Source organism: Aspergillus melleus, assembly GCF_016097325.1.
Source record: "Aspergillus melleus strain CBS 546.65 chromosome Unknown contig4, whole genome shotgun sequence".
Lineage (NCBI taxonomy): Eukaryota > Fungi > Ascomycota > Eurotiomycetes > Eurotiales > Aspergillaceae > Aspergillus > Aspergillus melleus.
Window position 1 is genome coordinate 692,022 of NW_025763373.1, and position 21,273 is coordinate 713,294.

General features: G+C 50.5%; 6 protein-coding genes across 6 annotated transcripts; 3 read left to right on the forward strand and 3 right to left on the reverse strand.

Moving 5' to 3' along the window:
• Positions 1-1,090: 1,090 nt before the first annotated feature.
• Positions 1,091-2,420, forward strand: LDX57_007188 (uncharacterized protein; the record flags this gene model as incomplete). The annotated part of the gene is made up of 6 exons (XM_046088914.1): positions 1,091-1,280; positions 1,346-1,464; positions 1,528-1,589; positions 1,641-1,666; positions 1,725-2,074; positions 2,154-2,420. 6 exons carry the CDS (start codon positions 1,091-1,093, stop codon positions 2,418-2,420), a joined length of 1,014 nt encoding a protein of 337 aa, XP_045944884.1.
• Positions 2,421-3,101: 681 nt separating this feature from the next.
• On the reverse strand, positions 3,102-3,842 carry LDX57_007189 (N-terminal protein methyltransferase; the record flags this gene model as incomplete). The annotated part of the gene is made up of 1 exon (XM_046088915.1): positions 3,102-3,842. One exon carries the CDS (start codon positions 3,840-3,842, stop codon positions 3,102-3,104), a length of 741 nt encoding a protein of 246 aa, XP_045944885.1.
• Positions 3,843-4,065: 223 nt separating this feature from the next.
• LDX57_007190 (SET domain-containing protein) lies at positions 4,066-5,703 on the forward strand (the record flags this gene model as incomplete). Its single annotated transcript, XM_046088916.1, has 6 exons — positions 4,066-4,197; positions 4,330-4,917; positions 4,972-5,029; positions 5,086-5,148; positions 5,196-5,307; positions 5,364-5,703. 6 exons carry the CDS (start codon positions 4,066-4,068, stop codon positions 5,701-5,703), a joined length of 1,293 nt encoding a protein of 430 aa, XP_045944886.1.
• Positions 5,704-6,662: 959 nt separating this feature from the next.
• Positions 6,663-8,219, reverse strand: LDX57_007191 (uncharacterized protein; the record flags this gene model as incomplete). Its single annotated transcript, XM_046088917.1, has 4 exons — positions 6,663-6,976; positions 7,101-7,567; positions 7,646-7,769; positions 7,832-8,219. The coding sequence occupies 4 exons, from the start codon at positions 8,217-8,219 to the stop codon at positions 6,663-6,665; spliced, it is 1,293 nt and encodes a 430-aa protein (XP_045944887.1).
• A 1,160-nt stretch (positions 8,220-9,379) lies between these two features.
• LDX57_007192 (uncharacterized protein) lies at positions 9,380-10,951 on the forward strand (the record flags this gene model as incomplete). The annotated part of the gene is made up of 6 exons (XM_046088918.1): positions 9,380-9,556; positions 9,632-10,016; positions 10,088-10,205; positions 10,271-10,338; positions 10,419-10,449; positions 10,540-10,951. 6 exons carry the CDS (start codon positions 9,380-9,382, stop codon positions 10,949-10,951), a joined length of 1,191 nt encoding a protein of 396 aa, XP_045944888.1.
• Positions 10,952-12,084: 1,133 nt separating this feature from the next.
• On the reverse strand, positions 12,085-20,973 carry FMP27 (FMP27 family protein; the record flags this gene model as incomplete). The annotated part of the gene is made up of 4 exons (XM_046088919.1): positions 12,085-12,145; positions 12,198-12,295; positions 12,356-16,315; positions 16,378-20,973. 4 exons carry the CDS (start codon positions 20,971-20,973, stop codon positions 12,085-12,087), a joined length of 8,715 nt encoding a protein of 2,904 aa, XP_045944889.1.
• Positions 20,974-21,273: the final 300 nt, after the last annotated feature.

Genomic DNA, 21,273 nt, shown 5'->3' on the forward strand with positions numbered 1-21,273 from the left:
GTAGTCTTGTGGCCATAAATATTACAGATAGGTGAGACCCTTTCCGTCAGCTAGGCACATATCTTGAATAGCAGACATAACATTGGCAGAGACAGTCACACCATTTTCACATGCTTGGTGTTCAGTTTCGTCTGCATGATATACGTGGCGACTTATCGTATGTCCATAGTCGCTCGTATTCGCCAATTCGCGACGGTCCCGACGATAATGTGCAGGTATATCCATGTACACTATTCAGTTGCTAATTGGATCAATGCTTCAGCCACTGGGTGGGTGATTTATTGATGACACCTCTGTCAGCCAAGATGGATATCGTCAGCATCGACGCATCCATATTGTTACTGTATCTTCGGCCATCTTGTGGCCTATGCTCAAGCGGACTAAAACGGGTCTTCTGTACAGCCCCTACAGATCTTACTCTTTCCGGCATTTGGGTATCTCGAAAGAGACACTGTTTCGTCATTCTCCGCTCGATGGCTTTCACCGGAGGCTAGTTTCATAGTACTTATTCAATAATCTTGAAGGGGCCAACTTCAAGAAATCCGGGGTCAATTTGGCGTATAATGGTGAGCTAACAAATGCATCATCGAAATCATCTATTGTCCCGACATAACCAGAAGATTTTTGATGTGGTTGTTGGTGTCGTAGGGATCGAGTATCGGAAAGCCTGCGGGAAGCATTGTACGGAGTATATATTCGGGAGATTCAATGTGCAATTGATAATTAGGAAGATTCTAACTCTCGCGACCTTGAAGATCATGTACTCCGTGTTAAACCTAAACGGTAGCTACTCCGTACTGTTATGGAGAACCGGATTGGCAGCAACCAGGGAATCAAGGCTACGCCCCGATGACATCACCGCGGTTACGTCAGGCACCCAGGCCCGTGATCGTCCAAGAAGGAAACGACAAACTCAAAGCAGAAGGATTGCCGTCGTTTCCGGCCAGCAGTTTTTGCCTTTTTCTGCAGCTCTTTGATGTTGAAAGGTCCAGACTTTGCCGCCTTCAAACCACGCCATGGGCCTGTCCATATGACCTCCTTCCCCTAGTATATCACATCCTGTCCCATCCCTCACCATTCCGCGAACTTCATGGCCGACCAGATGGAGGAAGGAAGGGCCAACCCCGTGCCTTCGGAGCCGCCTCCCCTGCCTTACTCGCTTCGCACTCGAAAGAAGTCGATTGCCATTTTTTGGTCTTTGTTTGTTCTCGATCTCGCTGCTCAACCGGTCGCGTTATTTTGGGGACTTTGGTATGGAACAGACCTGTCGCATAACATGGGTATGTTTGCCGATCTCGTGGATGCTCTAGAAGTGAGCCGTTACTAAGACTGGTTTTCTTCACAGTATTTACCATCGTCACTATCACGCTGGGAGGAATATCGGTATTCGAATACTTTTTCCGACTCTACAATTTGTTCCGCAAAGATTCCAAAACCCGACCGTTGAACGCAAAGAAATCATGGGTAGGCTACACAACTAGTCTTATGTCAGACCGAGATGGATAGAAGGCTAACATACCGACAAAGCTCGATTTTTTCCACATCAACTTCACCATTGTTTGGTTGATCCTGGCCGTGGAACTAATTACGTGAGTCTCGCCACCGCATCATCCCACCCTTCCTAACTAACACCCATTTAGGGGAACAGTGGTCGAGGAACCATACGGTAAGAACTTCGGCATGCCGATCTATAGTTTTGGCTCTAACAATCCGAATCTTTACAGTCCGACTCGTCGCTATGGTTCTCCCCTCCGTCATGTTCTACTTTGGTGCCGTCTACCTCGCCCTTGATATCCTGCGCGTTTGCGGTTTCAAAGCCCCATTCCGGATTTCCTCGACACCCAAGGGCTCCGTCATGCCTACAGCATTATACGTTCTCATCGAAGATGTCGTCGCTGTTGACGGTGGTGGAGGTCAGATCTATCGCTATGCACTTCGAACTCGGTATCTATCCAGTCCTTACTTCCGTCGGATGCTCTTCCAAATGAACTGTTTCTGGGCCGGAGGGTCCATCATCTTCGCCGCCGCCTTCACCGCCATTATCTTCACCGTACCTCAAAACGTCGCGTTCACTGTAAGTATCGAAAGAATTTCCTTTGTGAAGGGATTAGCAACATGCCGCCACTGCATGCTAACGGATGAATCTTACACAGTTGGGGTGGACGTTGCCTTTAGTCTGGGCCGGTGTTTGGACGTTAATCACTATCCCGTGGGTCCAGAGCGATCTTCGTCGCGAAAAGAAGGCCTGGCAGGAGCACAGAGGCCAGGGAGGCGTTCCATCATATGTGGATGAGGTCGGGGAACCGTCCGCCCGAACTCGACTGGAGTCGGTTCATGTGTCGAGTTTCTTGCCTTGGGTTCGAAATCCAGAGAAGACATCCTCACCCCCTACGCCCTCTGATGGTCAATCCAATGTTTGATACCAGCAGCTCGGACTTCGAATTCCTCGGACATGGTATTTTGTCAAACTCCCATATCCTTGGCAACAACCACAAGATCTCGCCTTCGACACTTCTCTAATGAGAAACCTTACAGATGAAGGCAGCAATGTTCTTCAGCCAATTCCCTTTGACCACTTAGGCAGCGTGCCAGATTGGTCCCAAAAAATAATGACGATATGGTCCGTATATGATGTACTCTATGTTGTATCTAGATACCCTGGTGTTGGATTTCTTTTTTTGTTAGAATGTATAATACAGAACTAGCATACGAATTTTTGAGCAAGTCGTGTTGGAAGTCGTACAATATGATATTTGGAGTTAACTCAGCGCCGCGGCAACATTCCCATCCCATCTCATATTTACAGTCGAACTGTATAGCCACAAGACCCGAGGTTGGGCGGACGAAGCCGACCAAAGCGCGGCGCGCCTGGCTTGTCGCATTGCTGGCACGAGAAGAGCCGGCCGATACCTGCGACACTGGAATGACTTGACGCAGGGGTCACCCTACAATGGACGATAAATGATGACTTCTTGTTTGAATGGCCGGGGTCCTTCAATGTACACCTCCACTCCGCATATTTCAATTGCGTATAGAGTCTCGGTCCTTTGCACAAGAGGAAGAGTGGCCGTCTAGAAGCGTCTCGGAGGATGCAAACGTGCTCAGGTTTTAGGTCGCAAAGCATAGAACCGAACAGGCAAAAGCTTGAAGTTCTTCGGGAATCCCAACTGCAGCTCCGACGTGATCAGATTCATGCCGGCCTCGGCGAAGATTTTCCTAAATTTCTCGTCCGTCCGCGTCACGCTGCTATCCTCATCGTCATACATATCCTCGCCCTGCGGATCCGTCGACATATTCTCCTTGACCACGATGAGCCCCGTCTCGGTGAGGGCCGCACAGCACCGCACGAAGTACTCCCGCAGCTGCTCATCCGTCAAATGGCCCACGCAGAACTGCGTCCAGATCAGGTCGTATTTCTTATCCGGATTCCAGCTCTCAATGCCCATGGTATAGATGTCCCCGACCACCCCGTCCCTCTTCAGCGATCCGTCTTGCATGACCTGCGTGAACTTCGCGACGGGCTCCACCGCATCGACCACCCCGCAGACGTGGCTGAGGAATCCTTCCGTCACGCGTCCGACGCCGGCGCCGCAGTCCACGGCCTGCGCGAGCTTCCCGTCCGTCGGACACGACGGGATCATTCGTCGCACCTTGCTCAGAAACGTCTTCGATCCTCGGAGATCGATGCGCGAGTACCAGGGGTAATTGCCGAGCATGGCCAGCATGGCGTTGGACGTGGCCGGCACGCTGTTCCAGTATCTAATGGAAGCCGCATGGTCGATGTTGGCGTCGGCGGGGACATTGCTCGCGACAGGCGCGTCCGTGGCAGGATCGGGGGACATTGTCGACAGGTGGGGTGCGAGATTGTCTCGACGTTAATTGTTTGCGTCGACTGTTGGATTCCCCCTCATCTTTTTTTTTTCTGGAGAACAGACGGATTACATAAGCCAGACAGGGCGCGATGTATGATTGGACAAAGAAGCTGGCAAAAACATCCAGAACGAATGGAACTTCTTCTTCCAAACTTCCCTGCAAACAACTTTTGCTTTCCTCGAGCAGCACAAAATGGACTCGCCGGGTGATGAACACCTGGTTTTCACACAATGGGCTGCGTCCAACGGCGTCCAGATCAACGGCATCGCGCCAGCTCGGTTTCCCGGCCGCCGATTAGGCATGGTGGCTACCAGAACACTACAAGTGAGTTAGCATGCTTCTAGCTCCTAGTTCTAGTCTCTAGGGAGTCCCCTGGTGAACTATAGTCTAGTGGTGCCTACCTCATCTTCGGTACCCAAGATGGCCATTGGTTGACATGATATCTATACGCCCAAGGAGGATGAAGTCATTCTTTCCGTGCCCCTCGCATTAATGGTAACCATTGACTCGATCCCCTCGTGGTTTGTGGATCGGTTTCCCGAGAACGCATCCATCCAGGCGATCATGTCCGCGTATCTCACGCACGGTGACGCCGAGCTGCTGAAGCCGCTAGATGCCTGGCGACGCACATGGCCCAGCTTGCAGGAATTCGAAGATACCATGCCGGTGCTTTGGCCCGAGCACCTCCGACGACTGAACAGCTCAGGCTCAGGGACAGCAAGCAGTTCCTCATCCGAGCCTAGTATTCTGCCCCCGTCAATCTCGGGGTCATGGAACTCGTTCTCGAAAACCCCAGTCAATGTGGACTATGAGACGAGGTATCAGCAGTTGCTGGCGCAGCAGGAGAAACGGCTCAAAGACTCGTGGGAGCACGTTACCGCTGTGTTTCCGGATACGAAGTGGGAGTCTTTCGCGTGGAACTGGTTTATTATCAACTCGCGCAGCTTCTATTATACGTCGCCCGGGAAGGGCGAGCCGGAGGATTGGAACGATGCGATAGCGTTGGTTCCGTTTGCGGATTATTTCAACCATGAGGACGATGCGGTGAGTTCCTTTTCTTGTGAGTATTATGGGTCTGGGCTCATAGAGGAATTGTAGGCTTGCGGTGTCAATTTCGATGGCTCGAGGTATACGTTCACGGCGACGAAAAAATACAGTAAGTGGGAACTGATACTGTTCGATCATGATGTGACTGCTAATTTGGTGATATAGAAAAAGGAGAAGAGATCTTCATGAGCTACGGGGCACACTCGAACGACTTCTTACTAGTTGAATGTCAGTTACCTGTGCCTTGGTATCACGCCCTACTAACAAAGCGCTAGATGGCTTTTATCTCGACCGAAACGAGTCAGACTCGATATACCTAGACGACATTATATTCCCTGAGCTGTCGCTGCCACAGAAAAAGGAGCTTGCGCTCCGCGAATATTTCGGGTGCGTATACCTAACCCTTCACCGTTAGAGACAATCATCTCATGCTTGACAACCAGCAATTACGAGGTTTTGGAAGAGGGCCCCAGCACCTCTACCCAACTCGCCGCATGTTTGAAGTACATGTCTCTCCGGGACTGGCGGAAATACGTTCTCGGACAATCCGATCGAAGCGTGAATCGGCAAACGACTGCGGCGGTGATCCGTGAATGGGTCGATACGTACCGGAAGGAAAGTATAGCAACAATCGAGATTATTGAGAACATGAAGAGGAAGGCAGTTGCTGCTGATTCGAAAGCTGCGGAATCGAAGAAAGAAACTGAACGGCTAGATATGATACTGGGGCGTTGGAGGCAGATACAACGCTTGTGCGAGAAGGTAATAGAGAGGTTGAGGTGATGTCGACAGGATTTGCACAATACACTCACATACATCAAGCATGAGAATACAGCGCCATGTCAGCTTTGAGGGTCGTATTTGAACGTTGCTCTAAAGGTAATTGCTAAGGATTCCTTGCATAGTGCATAAGACCCAAAGATACAGCCAAAGCCAAAGGAAATGTATCCCACGATGTGGATGACTGACTAGTTGAATATGTCACTATTGCGAGACGTCATGAAGCCGCTGATCCATAGCAGATAGATATATAAGCGAAAGAAGCCCCCAAATTTGACAACGATAGTTGTATCCAGCCACTCGTGCGCCTCAGAATTAGATCGCTGGGCTGGTGTGGTTGTTTACGCTGTATCGTTAAGTCCGTATAACAACCCACAATTTCCTGTTAAAAGTGGATCCGATGAAGGATGGAGTATGAAACGATCCCTTGATCGCGAATTCACCCATCGCACTTGGCATTACTGCATCGGACGAGATCGGAGCGCATGGATAACATGTCGTGCCTTGCTCACGATGCGGACAAACAGATCGACATCCTGGTTGATGCCTGGGAGTGCAGGCATCCATAGCTGGCCACTATCGAGAGTTGTTTCATCCCGCTATATTGCCTTAGGTTAGTGTAAATGTAACGGTTAATATACGAGCAATTGCCAAGAAGCTGTGCCTTCGAGGCCGAGGATGCGCGGCAGCCGGCAGGTCTCGGCACGTCCCACTTGCCGCACCCGCGAGGATCGGAACCCCAAACAGGACAAACCGAGCCAAGCTAACGGGCGGCTAAATCCAACGTTCTCCGCTTCTTCCTTCTCTTCCCTACCAATATTGGGTAACAGAAAACATGGACTGGCAAAAGTACGACCATTGGTTGGGAAATGACACCGAAAATAAATTAACAGCAAAAAGGATTGGTGTTCTTGTTATTTACAGCTGATGTCACCTGATCTATCGGTGTATGGACTATTCACTCAAGCTAACTCGCACTCAATCAGACTCTCGGCACTAGCCTGCGCCGACCAGATCTTCACAATCTTCAGGCCCGTCGGCTCGATCAGTTCGTACCACTGGTGCTCGGTACGCTCCTTTGCTGCCAGATCCACCATCATGATGATGTCCAGGGAGGTAGCTTGCCAGTGAGCCCCAGTATCGGGAATCACGTTCTCGTTGATCAGCAGCTTGCTGTATCCGGGAGTCATGGCATCCGCCAATCGACGCAAAATCTTCTGGCAAGTCTCGTCGTTCCAGTCGTGTAGGATGGAGTGCAGGAAGTAGGTTCGCGCACCTAGACGCAGTAAGAGTACGAGTCAGTATTCGAGTCAGTATTCGAATCAGCTTGAAGAAGCTACGCCACAAAAAGGGGAACAAAACAGCCAAGGGAAAGGGTAAGAAAAGGGATAGATTCGTACCTTTGACGGGCTGCTCCTTGAAAAAGTCATGGGGCGTGACCTCGATGGCCAGATTCAGAGACTTGATCTCAGCTAGAACATGGGGTTGATCCTGCAGGATCAATCGACCGGGCACCTCCGGCCACTTGGTTTTGAACTCCTCAATATCGTGGCCTTTGTTTCCACCGACATCCACCAGGAACACCTCGTCGGTCCCCGTCCGTGCGCCCTGAATCAGGTTATCTTGTACCGGGTAAAATCCCACATCCATCCAGCTAGGTCTTCCCTGGTGGTATGCGGACATGAGGTTGTTGAACTGGCCGGCCAGATGGGGATACTCGGGATTGGCACTAAGGAACTCGAAGAAGTGCAGGTCGGTCTTGAATCCCAGTGAGAAGGGGGAGTTCTTGCCCTCGTTCGGGCTGGTGTAGTTGTTGTTTTTCAGCCATCCTGGGAGTGCATAGATGGAGGGAATAGTACAGCCGTTTCTACCAGGAGTCGGTCCTCGTCAGGATGTTCATTTCGAAAGAGAAAGTTCGGCGGTCAGGGACGCTCTGGTCACTTACATGCACGGAATTGCATCACTATAACGAGGCATCGCCAATGCGGTTGAGAATCCATTGCGACGGTACTCATCAAACCCGGTCTCCACGACCACGCCCATGGCACCGAGGTGTTTCAGGAGACGCCCTGCACCTGCGTGAGCCCGAGGTACACGTGTTTGACTTACTGCAGATAAGGAATGAACTAACCTAGTAACTCTGGCTCTGCACCAGTCGCTTTTGCAAGCTCTGTCACCGATCTCGATCGGTCGCTCTGTGCTAAGATGGGGAAAATCCCCAGGTCAATGCATGTCTCGATAGCCGCGAAAGCGGTCGAGTTTGCCCAGCAATAGCGAAGCAGGGTCTCCCGTGGAGTCTCCAAAGCTCGGACAACGGACTGAGCCGCATCTATCAGCTTCAGTCGGGCCTCCTGGTTTCCCTTGTTGAGATCTTGACTGAGGGCGTTGACTTCCTTCAGGAGACGGGGAACATCCTGTGGTGCATTAGGAGAAATGGCAATCCGACCATCAAGGACGGTGTGAGATCCGATACCATTTGTTTTGGTGCCATTTGTTTCGGTCCCGTTGTGTTCGGCCATTGTGACTCCGGAGGATTTGGAATAATCAACGAACAACTGTTATGAGGCGGGGGGAGAGTGTGATTGACAGTTGACACCTCACAAAATTTGCACATGCATGACAGGGGGAAGCAAGCCAGTTCATTTGAGTGAAAAATATCAACCCTGTACTCTTTGCTGTGCTCCACTTATTATCACCTCTATCTTTTGGACTTGGGCCTAATGCAGCACGCCATGCTAGTCTCTCATATACCCTGGGTGATGTTACATCGGAGTCTACGCCAATTGAAACTTTTTACTTGTTTAGGAAGCATTTATTCGGAGAAATAATTGCTGTTCTCGGCGCTGGGGGCTGGAAAATTGGGCAATCGGATCTACACAGCACGAGAGTGCACCGTACGTACACCGTACACCTGTGGCAGGGGAACGATGGATTCCACGAGTCATTCACTCAGACGACGAGGTCATTATATGGCGCGTCCCCAAGTTTCGAAGACCCCAACCTTACCATTGTTGGTATAGTTTTGCTTCATGTTGCGAATCCCCGTGCCGCCACCCAAATTGTTAGAATGCAACTCGGCCTTAAATGGCGCCTCGTTGGCCTTGGCCAACGCCATGAACTATTCCATCCTATAGTAATTAAATTCCGGCTGATCCACTTTATAGAGAGGGTTAATTGCGCGGGCTGCCGTCCGGAACCCAACACTACTCATGCAATACAAGCAACGGCGTCTTTTTCCTGACAGGGGTGTTTCCTTTAGCTTGATCCTGGGGCATTTCCAATTTTCGGACAGCACCGCATCGTGCACCCCTGCTTCTCAGCTCACTTGGCCCCAATGGCCCTGTTCCTTTCGAAACAGTTTTATTCTTACTCCGTACGGACTACGGAGTCCGCTGAGGCATTTGCTTGATGGGGATAACGCAAAACCCTGCAGCTGTTCATCGGCACGATCGATATCTTAGTCCCTGTTCTTCTTCACTTCTGTCCTTCCCTATCCATTTTATTATATGGGCCTACTGGGTCGCGAACAAGCAAGTTGAAGTGAAAGCGCGGGTTCCGGTTGCTTTTCGAAGGGACGGGAGCATCGGGGCACCAGGTGGTGTCTGAACGGCTCATCATACGGTCCTTGCAAATTTTACAATTGTTCTTGTCGGTTTACTCACATATTCCACTTCCCGCAATGGCGGAATCTACCTCAAATGGCAGAAAGCAAGGGGGAGGGAAGGGTGCCCAGATGATGGCCGTGATGTGGGCGCTTACGGGAGTCACCACGTTCATTGTCGTCGCTCGGCTCTTCATACGACAGAAGGTGCTGCGGGTTCTTGGCTTGGATGACTGGCTGATTGCAGCTTCGATGGTCAGTATACATCTCAACTTTTCAGCATTCTCAATCCTGTTGGTCCACCGACTCAATTCGGCTTTTCGGGTATAGGTTTTAGGGTTGATATTTGTGGGAACCGCCACGGCCTCTGTAGCGTATGGTTATGGAGAGCATACAGCGAATTTGGACATCGCAGAAGCCGAAAAAGGACTCTTCTACAACAGCGTATCCTTTATCTTCGGCATTCTGTCCTTTGCACTACCCAAACTTGGCGTGGCGGCTTTACTGAATCGTCTCCTCAATCCGAGCCTAATCCATCGCATTATTACCTGGGGCATGGCGAGCTTCATTTGCGCAGTCGCCATCGTCAACATTATCATCTACATTACCATGTGTGACCCTCCACAAGCACTGTGGAAGATCAGTTTGGTCATGAACGGGAAGGCGACATGTCGCGATATCTGGGTCCTGATTCACTATGCTACTTTCAACGGAGGTGAGTGCTCATTTTATGATTGCTAGGGAGCTATCAGAGTACAAGTTCATGTTAATACTTACTGTCCGTAGCTGTATCCGCATTCGTCGATCTCTATCTCGCCATCTACCCGAGCACGGTGTTGTTTAAACTGCAAATGTCTTTTCGCAAGAAGCTCGCACTAAGCGCAGCGATGGGTTTGGGCGCCGTGTACGTGCCAACTCTACCAACTCTGGAACTCGCGGGATTATGACACTGACTGACAGCTCTTCTAGTGCAGCGGCCACTGCCATCGTCAAATGTGCTCAAATCAAAGGTCTCGCAGATAAAGAGGATCCCACATGTGCGTCTCCCTGCTTTCCCTCCGGCAAACCGCATCCAGGATCTTAACCCCAATTCTAACCTCCAAATAAACCCATACAGATGGAACCGTCCCCCTCGTCATCTGGACCAAGTACGTATCCCACCCAACCCATCCCATCCATCTCCCTCACCCTCCCACCACACCATAACGACCCAACCGTTTAACACAAAACAAAAACAGCGTCGAAGCCAACGTCGTCGTCATCGCCTCCTGCATTCCCACCCTACAACCCCTCCTCGAGCTCATCCTCGGCAAACGCAAACTCACCTCCAACGGCAAAAGCAACTCGCGCCACAAATACTACCAACAAAGCAGCCAACAAGGCAACGAGCCTAGCAGCCAAAGCAACCACCACAACAGCCGACGCTCGCGTCGCGCGCTGCATAAGCAGGATATCACGCTCACGACGAACGTCGAGAGTCGGGAGAGTATTTTGCGGGAGGAAAGGGGGGATTTTGATTCTACTGTTACTGGTGGAGGTGGGGGTGGACCTGGGCCGTTGCATATTCGTCGTACGGACGACGTGCTTATCGAGTATGAGATGCAGACGCAGACGCCGTTTGAGCCGACGCAGAAGAGGAGCTTTGGATAATGATACCTTATCTTATATTATATTAGATGGTATTTTCAAAAGGGGGCTTTCTTTTAATATAGAGAATGGGTTGGTAGCGATAGGGGTTTTTTGGGACAGGATTTTTGATTTGGAAAATGTACATATTAGTGGGAAGATCAGATTGGGCGTTCTGGATATATAAGAAATAATTACTTACTCTTTGCTTTCTTTTGGTATCTTCAATGTACATTGATTGATATAGACTACAAACGAGGGTATACAGAGTCTCAGTACTTAATACCCTCAAAACGACCCAGGTGCGTACTCATCTAACTAGTAAACTCAAAGAAAAGCCAATAATAAGTGAAGCCCATAAGTCCAACACGATCTACAGCCCTAAATAGTGTATGCAACCCAAACCAAATTACTCCAGTTTACTCCAAAGCTAATGCAAATCACAAAACAATGATTAAAAGCAATAACTAGGGCATGTAAGTAACAAATACCCTCTCTATCCAATTGCACCGTCTAATTATTCTATATGCCTATTTCCAATCATATATACCCAAATGTTTTGTTATGTTGTGCAAGTCCACTCCCTGCCTCACTTTCGTACACTGTAGCCCCATATAGGCAATCAAAGACACTCATATCACTTGCACCGTCCTCTCACGCCTTGGACCGGTCTGATTTTCTGCTTGATGTCTGGGTCATATCATGGTTGATCCCATGGAAGATGTAAGAAAGAAACAACACGTGGGATGAATGCACACAGGTTTTGGGCGGGAGGATGTTCCATCGAAGACCTATTCCAAAACAAAAACAAAGTAGACGAACCCGTCGTCATGAAGAAATACAATATAGAAACGAAGAATTAAGTAGGTGATTTGCCAAATGCCAGAAAAAGATCCCAAAAACAAGAAAATATGATGGAAATAAAAGTAGAGGGAAAGATCAGTCAACCGATTAGATGAAGAAGTTATATATAAAAAAAAGAGAAATGTAAAGAGAAAAAGAAAAGACGCCTATATACACCCACTGCATCTGGGTATCTCGGAGCGGGAAAATGCTAACTCGCGATGCTGAAAAGATGGCAAGGGAAGTTCAGGATTCATGAATTAATGCAGAAGGAGGATGGTTGATAATAGCGATCCGGGCTGTCGCTTATGAAATTACCCGTTTTTTCGAGACGGCATCAACTTGCGACCGAAGTTACGAATCGTCATTTTATGACTAGAACAATCAGTCGACATTCCAAGGGACAAACGGCCGCAGGGTATCTTACCTCTCATCAGGCCCGTCCCATCGTTTGGTCTGGGAGCGGGCAATGGTAGTACCCGATGTCATGGGCCGGTTGGGAGGGTTCACTATTCGGCGAGATTGCTAGAAATAATGCGTTAACGATGATTTTCAGACACATTGATAGAGTTGACGGATACGTACCTCCCAGCGGGCATCCACATCTACTTCACTCGCAGAGCGAGCATCGGATGCTAATAGACCCGGATCGGGCGTACTAAGGGTGCTGGATCCCAAAGAGTTGGATCGCACAAGCGGAGAAGTACCCGACTGGACAGATCTCTGTGAGCGTGACTCGGAGTATTCGCTGTTCGAGTCCTGGCTTGCGAGGCTATGGCTCTTGTCCGACAGCGTGGCGGTATCTGAATTTTGCAGAATCTGGGTTGAACTCGCAAGCTCACGGTATCGTTTCTGCTGCTGTTTGTTGGGCCGGTGATGCGAGAACTTATTCCCAAGAATGGCGGGTGCATGAGAGATGAGGGCTTTGATCACATCTTTCTTCAACCTTAAGGCAAGATCCAAATTCGACCAGGTCTTGTTCCGATACTCCAGAACCGGCAAACGGAAAACGAAGTCGTGAAGATCTTCCAGGTTGTGATCGCCTTTACCCTTGTAGCTCAAGCAAAGCACCACGTCATGAACTTTGATATGAGCCAAAGTCATGTAATTCGATGCACGTGACATCATCTGCGTTAGATCATCGGTAGTCTCTTTGGATTTCCCGCTCCTCTTGGCCAGACTGAACTTCTTGCCCTTGTCTTCATTAAGGTTGGTGTTTGAGCCGTTCACAAGGGTCTTCTCTGTAGGTTGCCGCGACAATACGCGCATGCTGTCAACCGATCTCTTCTTTGTCAAAGCACCAACACTAGTTGCCGGGCGCGCGAGCTGGCGGGATGAGCTGGGTCGAGGAAGTTCCTTGTTTATAGGCGTCATGGCCAGGCCCTTCAGATGATGGGAGCGCTGTGTTCGAGGCCTGGCCTCCTCAGCTAGCGACAGGGTCGGGTGTAGTCGGAGTTCGATAGCGCCGGGTCCCTTGGAGAACTGCAGGTCTTCGACCGAAGGATCACTGCTCCCGTGTGCTGTCGGGGGTGAAGTTGAGCTCGTATCTTCATCATCCTCCGAATCGGAGTTGTCTACCGGCTTCATGTTCTTGATCATGAAGGGCGAGAAGCCGCCATTTTCGAATGCAGTTGAGCCCACATTGGGGAATATGTACTCAAACACCTTTTGGCCGAGTTCATGTTCCAATTGAATCTTGAGAGGAAATAGTGAGACCTCGAAGTCATCCAGAACCGGAATACCTGCAACAGCCTCAAGCATATGCCAACTGACTTTGATCATGTGATCATCTGGGACATCCATGTGCTTGGTCTGGTCGAGATATGGCACAATGATCTGCGGGTATATGGCATCTGGAAGGAGGTTCAAACCATACAGTCGTTCAACTGCCACCAGATTGTGGTTCGAACCATCGCTGTTGTCGGTACGGTCATATTCGGCATTCCTAAGCTGGAACTCGACCAGCGGCTCCGACTCGTCCTTCATGAGATGCCACACAACTTCGCTTGCCGAGATGTTCCAGCGTAGGATACCAGTCGCTCCAGACATTGTCGGCTCGATCTTGCGCTGAGACGTTGTGATGGCTTTCATTAGGAAGAATAGCTCATCTTCACACTGGGTCAGATCGTTCTCCAGGACCAGACGGTCTTCCCAGCCCTTTTTATCCAGATACTTCGCGTGGATTTGGAAATGCTCCTTGATCTCCTCCAACTGTCTGATACGCGACTGCAGCTTGAAGACCATTTCGGGTGCACCACGGAGATCGCTAAAGTCGGAACTAAGCATGATCCTCTCGAGACGCTCATTCCGTACCTTCTCCAAGGGTTCACTGTAGAGGAGTAGATCCAAAACGATGATGTACATCGAATAGTACTCGGCTGAGTCACAAATAGCACGGAAGTGGGGGAAATCCACGCTGATCTGGTCCATTCTCGTTTCCTGTCCATCTGGAACGTTCTGCTGGCCCGACTGACGCTGTCCCTTGGCCACCTCCTCGTTATACTTGAGGCGGAGGTTGTTGTACTTATCGTAGCGTAAGCTGGCCGAGGTCTTTTGTATAATTCTCGAGAAGCCAAACGGGTTAAGCTCGAAGTCAAACATAGCCTCGAGGGTCAGCCAAGGTGGCCAGGCCGATCCAGGAGAGTTGCCGTATTTGTTGCCAGCATAGAACTGCAGATGTGTCATCAAGTTCTTCTGGGTTGCAACAAAGAACTGGGCCCCGTCCATGTCGAGGGAGAAGCGACGCTGTACCAGACCGCTGATGTCATCAGATACACGCTCTTTGTCCATGATCGATACAACCTTGAGCTGCATGCCCTTAGCTGCAACGAGCAGCACGGATTTGTGGTTTTTCTCGCTCTGAAGCTGGATCTGAGGTGCAATGAGTCGCAGGTGGTAACTGTTTTGCGGCGTAAATTCTGGCGATATGTTGTCGCTGGAGCCATCTGACATGGGCTTAGTCTGGCCTTGCTGGTCCGACTGGTCCTCCTCTTCCGCATTCACAAACCGCTTTGCATCGCTTAGCAGCTGCTCGATGCGATCTTCCACACTATCGTCATCTTCCGAGTCCACTAAGCCCCGAGCATCAGAAGGTCGCCTTGACGCGCTTTGCGACAGCTTGGAGTGTCTGTGCTTGTTTTTGCTCTGCTCATCGACTATGTCCAGGATAAACTTGACAGCTCGTCGTGACATGTAATAAACAAACCCACGTCGCTGGCTGACCTGGTGACTATAACGAAGGATAATATTTCTGAGGGAATTGTTCCACTTGAGCTGCGTATTGTGGATCATAAACCGGTTGTTGAAGTCGCTAGCAAATTCATCGTTGGGAGACGAATAGAGGCCGTCAAGGTCAACATCTCTGCCATCGTTGGTTGAATCAGAGTCCCTGCCGAGTCTGGAAGCGGTATCGCTTGCAATCATCTCCGGATTCTTCTCCGTGGGCGACCTCTCGTCCCGGGCAAGCTGCCGTTCAAGACGTTGTAGTCCGCCAGAGAGGAAGCCTCGCCTCCTTGTTAAGGTCTCGGCTTGTCTAATGTAATCATTATGCTGCGCCCTCAAATCCGGGTCATGCTCAACTTCCATGGCCATTCGGAGCTCTTGGTCACCGATTGTTCGGTCACACTCCCGGATCTGTGCCTCGACGGTAGCAAGACGGTCTCTGATAAGTTCCATTTGCACTCGTCGAGGGTCGTTGTTCTCGGACATGACACATTCGTGGGTGGGCTCGTTTCCAAACGTGCTATATCCCGATTCATCCGGGCTCAAGTTGCCATGATCCGTTTGGCGGAAGTAGGTGAACCGCGGTGTGAATGCCAAGGGCAAAATCTGCGTTCGAGGGTTCGACTCTTGAGGGAGAATCCAATCCAATTCCACAAAGTCATCCATGTCAATCCAATCGAGGTTTTGGTCTGGAATGGTGAACCTTGACAGGTCAACAGACGCCACAGGCTGCTGGAATGAGGAGATGATGTCGTCCTTGTTGTTCTCTATGTCATCGAGATTAGTTCCTTCGATGCTTGCAGAGACGGCTCTGAAGTCTGCGGCCTGTAGGTCCAACTGGGCTTGGTTAATCCGCATCGCGCTGGCCTGGGTTTGCCTCAGACGTCCCTTGGCCTGGGTTTTGATCTGTTCGCGACGCTGATGGACATCCAGCTTCAGACTATCCAAGCGAACTTTAATGCCGGTAGCGGTGACAACATCTTCGGCATAGTCTTCACGGTCCTTGTGTTTGTAAATATGTGCCACAAAGAGGGGAGCAAAGAGTAACTTGTATTTGACAGTGGCAAGATGGCGATTGAACTTTTTGCTAGTTTTCGTGATACCAGGCCAAAGAGGACCTTGACGCACAGGCAGCGACATGACGCCGGAAAAGAGCGACCACCAGTTGAAGAAGTGCGTGAAAAATCGCGGTGTGAGATGGACGGTATTGTAGCTCGTGGAAGGCTGAACGTGGTCGACACTCCAGTTTCTACTTTCTGGGGCAACAACAGCAACGGACAAGTGGATATGGTTGCTTCGAAAACCTTTGTAGGCATCATAGTCCTGTTTTGCAATCGGATTAGCCACACAAGACTGCGTTTAGGAATTTCGACGCTGCAGCATACCTCTCGTTGGGAAGGATCGACATGGATAGGATTCCGAAGCACAATATCATAGTGCGGTCTGAACTCAAACGATCTTTTGCCCTCGTCTACATTTCGTTCGAAGACGAGACCGGCCACCCATTTCACGTCGCCAGAAAGCTTCATGACTACTTTTTTGAAGTGGGCCGCATTCTTCAAGTCGCTTGACGAAGACGAGCTTTCCAGATCCTGCGCCGTGACTTCGGCCATGTATCGTGCTTCATGGCTGTAGTCTGGAATGGCCATCACATACTCCCCACTGGTGACGCTCATAAACTCCATTGGGTCGTCGCTGGTATGAATGTCCCATTTGACATCCTTGCGCCAGCACATTACGAAACCAGCACCGAAGCCTGTAACCACGTACGGGTCACGAGACCCTTTGAGCCGTAGATGGACATCACCGTCTTCCTTCCAAACGACTCTGATCCGAGAATGGAAACTCAGTCTGATCTTATCCCAGAATCCTACCCTATCGGAGGGATCGATCTCTGGTTTGGTAAATCCTTCTATGATCTTCATCATGTCCTGAACCACTGGCTGATAGGACATGCCCCATGAAATGCTTGTTGGGAGACTAGTGTTGATCTGGATGGTAGGATCAGAATAAGTCTTTACTGGACTCACGGATCGCCAGACATCGATCAAGAACGCGGGGCTGGTAGACCCGTCTGGAAGTTCGGTAGAAGGAACAAGCTCAACTTGAACTTGTCTGGCTGACGTTTGATCACGGTACTCTTCGGCGATGACGAAGTTTGTTCGAAGTGACCAACTTGGTAGCCTTGGAGATTGGCCAGGTCGCAATGCCGGAATGTGCAGCAAGTCCAATGGATAATCTCGCAAATTGACACGAGCTTCTCCCATCTCCAGCTGAAAGCTCATCGGAACGAGAAGTGCATATTGCGTCGACAAAGGTATACCCTTGCCAATCCTGTGGAGAAATTCGGGGTATTCCTCCAGCGGAAAGAACGGCTTGTCTATAGTAAGATTGATGTCGCTTATCAAAGCTGCCAGTAGGGCAGGTCGGTTCGGGATGGAAAGCACCGTCTCAGTCTCCTCGACATCTTCGGGAGGCTCATCAGCCCCGGAGAAAAGGTTCCTCACCTCCTTGATAGATGTGCCTTGGAACCGCAGGGTAGCATCGATTTTCTTTTTCCAGCTCCGCGCATGATGTTCTTGCAGACGATACCAAGCATTGTCTGTGGAGATTTTAGACTCGGAAGAAAGGCAAGCTGCACCCTCGGTGTCGTATCGAAACTTTTTGCCTCGTCCGCGTTTGCCGCCAGGGCTATCGTCGGCCCGTGGCTTCGGGTCGGCACTTTTGCTTCGTCTGGTGTCTTGGCTTGCACGTTCACTGCGAAGTGTTCGGTGGCTAGATCTGGTTCGTAATCTGGAAGAGCCACGTCGCTGCCCAGATTCCTTAATCTTTTGCACTTTCAGCTCGAAGGCTTCTTGGCGAGCCAGGCGCTGACGTTGCTCGAGGAGACCCGTCCGGTATATACAGCCTAACTTCCATTCAAAGGCGTCGTCTTCCAATTCGAAAAGCAATGCTTTGCTGCGCACAGTGACCCTTGGTACTTTCTTTGGCTCCTCCGGATCTCTTTCCGAAGGAAAATCTGAGCAATTGTTTTTAAAGCGGTAGTGGAGTTGTTTGAGCGCCTTTGATGTGTTGATGACATTATCGAATATGCGATGCATGACCATATGATGTGGCACGCCGATGCGAATGAAATCGGCCCAGACATCGATAGACTTCTCCTCGATCAAACCGGCAGCCTGCTTCAGTTTCAATGTCCGGAGGTCAAGTCTGAAATTGTTCATGCTAATGATCCGTGCCCAGACACCCTTCAACTTGGGCGCCTCTGCATGCAGACGGACCAGATGAGCTCTTACAAAGGGGGCAGAGAGTCTATGGGAACCAGCGGACAACCCATATATTTGTAATAGCATCGGAGGATCCGCTGGCATGGAAGTTTTTATTTGGATGACGGTGGCTCTCGCATCGACCGTGACCAGCTCACTTCGCTGTGCAGTTTTGCGGGGTGGAGATGTGGGTGCAGGGCCCATTGCTTCCCATGAAGATGCTGTCTGGCTGGACGATTCAGGCGACTGCCGCACGAAAGCCTTCTGGAGGACAGAAACAGCAACCCCAAGGCAGTATAAACGATAGAGAGAATACTGAAGGTAAACACCTTTCAGGACGGAATTAATGTTAAATATAGGCCCAAGGCGATCGCTCAGCGTGCTCAGGGCCACTTCAAATCTGGGCAAAGAGATAAACGGCTCGGCTTCCAGGTAGTCTTCTGACTCTATGACAAAGCCTTCAAAGCCTCGTATGTGCAGCGCCAACCGTCTTCCGTCAGCAGCACCGTGTTGCGTCTGGCGGGGTGGAGATGTCGGCGGGAACCTGAATGGAGACTCGTCGCCAATGGTAGAATGGCTTGGGGTACGCCGCCGGGCGAAGCTAATATTATTAGACACGGTCTTTTGAGCCTTATAATCTGCGGTCCATGACTGGAGTTGTAAAGACACGCCACGAGACGCCTCAGACACGCTAGCATCAACGCCAGCAATTTCTAAGCTCAAGCCAGTTGCTTCGAACTGGAGGCGGAGCAGCCAAGAAGGAATCCTTCTAAGAATACTAGGCTTTTTCTCCTCAAGCGACATAGACATTCTTTTCTTCGGCCGAACCTGGGCCTGGAACTGCTCGATAACCTGTTGAATCCCACGATTCACGTCACCGTTCACCATGTGGGCGGAGCACGTGTTCAGGCTTCCTGAGGCAATCACTCGCACCTCGGGAGAGGCACTCAAATGCACCTTCATTTCCAGGTTCTCCGTGGTTAGTAAATTATGCTTGACCCCGGAGGGTGTCTGGTAATACAACTGATGAGACGCGACCCGATAGACGGACGAAAGTGAATAATGTACGCCGCCTTCGGTGGAATGAGAGGATTCAATATCAAGTGAGATGGAGGAGATGGAGGAGATGAGGAGGTTGTAATCATCCTCGGGTTTGGCGGATGTATCATCAGAGATCGGAAGGACAAATCGAATCACAGGCTCATGCACAGAAAGCTTGATGCTCGCTTTCGGTAGCAGTCGGGAGATCAGCCTATGGTTGTTTCTCTTCTTTCCACGAGAAGTGGAAGCCCTGTCCTGAGCCAATCCCAACAGGCGAGAGACGTGTCTTGGCTCCAGATCAAGCGAAGGAGAAGTGACCACTAAGTTCGCAAACAGGATGTTAGTGTTTCGGTCCTCCGGATTCCGTTCATCGTATGAGCTGATTGTTTTCGAAGGAAGCGTAGTCTTGATAGTGGTAGTCGCCATTGGGATGTAGAGAATATTGTCTGTTTCGCCCGAGCTGTCATCCAGGCTAACTGAAAAGGATATGGCGGCAAGAAGAGCTTGGTGGGCAACGTCGTTGCGCTGAAAGTACATGCGATGGGCCGGGCTTTTCTGGTCCATGCGATGGAGATCGACCCCCAGTTCATGAGACACGACGTTCAAGTACACGGAATTCTGCTTTGCCGAAGACGGTTGGATGGCTCGAGACAGTCGGAAGAAACTCAAAGCTATCTGGATTTCTTGAATTCCGCGAAGGAGAGAACTGGCGAACTCCTTTGAATCTGCGACTGTCTGAACAATCGTATCGTCGCGACTTCCAGGCCGATCTAACTCCTCCACAATATCCGCAAAGGTCACCTCATCTTCCAGGTCGTCGTCCGAGGGTTCTTTCAAAGACTGTCGGAATTTCTTAATCCGTTGCATGAGTGTCGTCAGGTCGTCGTACGGAATATGCATTCTCCCGATTTTGACAGCAATAGAGGCATCCCTTAAGCCCTCCATATCCTTGTGAAGGAGCCCGTGTATATTCACTCCGAGATTATCCAGTAATTCCGTGGGTTCTCTGCCGTCAACAGAAAGCAGGACATTTTGCACCGTCATAATCCACTCGGCGGGATGTTGCTCGCCGGACTCGTCCTTCTTGCGCCGAAACACCTTTCCTCTGTCCACCATCTTGCGCCTCGTATCCACTGCCAGGGACAGAGATCCCACCTGGATTTGACCAGCCTCGAGAAAATTGACTGTAGTGTTGACAGCCACAATGTCCACCAACTTCAACCAGTGTATTTTGCGATGGAGTCGTTTCACGTGTTCCTTTAGTCCCGTTAAGGTCTTCCATGTCTTACTCCGATGAGGAAGAGAGGAGTCCTCCTCGCCCTCTTGCGAGCTACCGAGCTCCTCCGAGCTTTGGGGTTCCGACACGTCGGCTTTCTTCGCATTTCCTTGGTTTTTCCCTAGTACCGAGGGGTCCAGCGTCACCTTCAAATCGGTCAATCGGAGGCTCAGCCATGTCGGTTGAGCAAAAGAAGGGGGGTGTAACGACAGGCCCAGGCCCCGAAGCTCGATCAACACGCCTTCCTTGGGAGCGTACGCAATGCGGCGGAGGGAGAGATATCCGATCCGTTGTATGGAGATTCCGGTCGCGATGCGGACGATGGCGAAGATCAGGAACGAGGAGAGGTAGAGGAGGAGGAAACCGACGAGGACGGTGGTCGGGTTGAAAAGCGTCATCGTGGCTCGCGATCAGGGTTACCGATCCGTTGAACAGGGCGGGCAGAGGTCAAAACCGAAACCATCGAGAGTCTCCGATCCGTGGCGTATTTCCTAGGGGTAAAGTCTTGTGAGAAGGACTTGTCGGTTGCCGAGTCTCGATAATCCACCTCTTGCAGACCAGACCCCGAAGGGATCGAAGTCTTATCCAAAGAGCTCGGGGATGCGGCGAAGGACAGGTCTCAATTCAGGACCAGCAACTTCACAGCAGCTGGAGAAGCGTCGCAAAATACTCGTACAGATCGCACATCAGTCATGCTT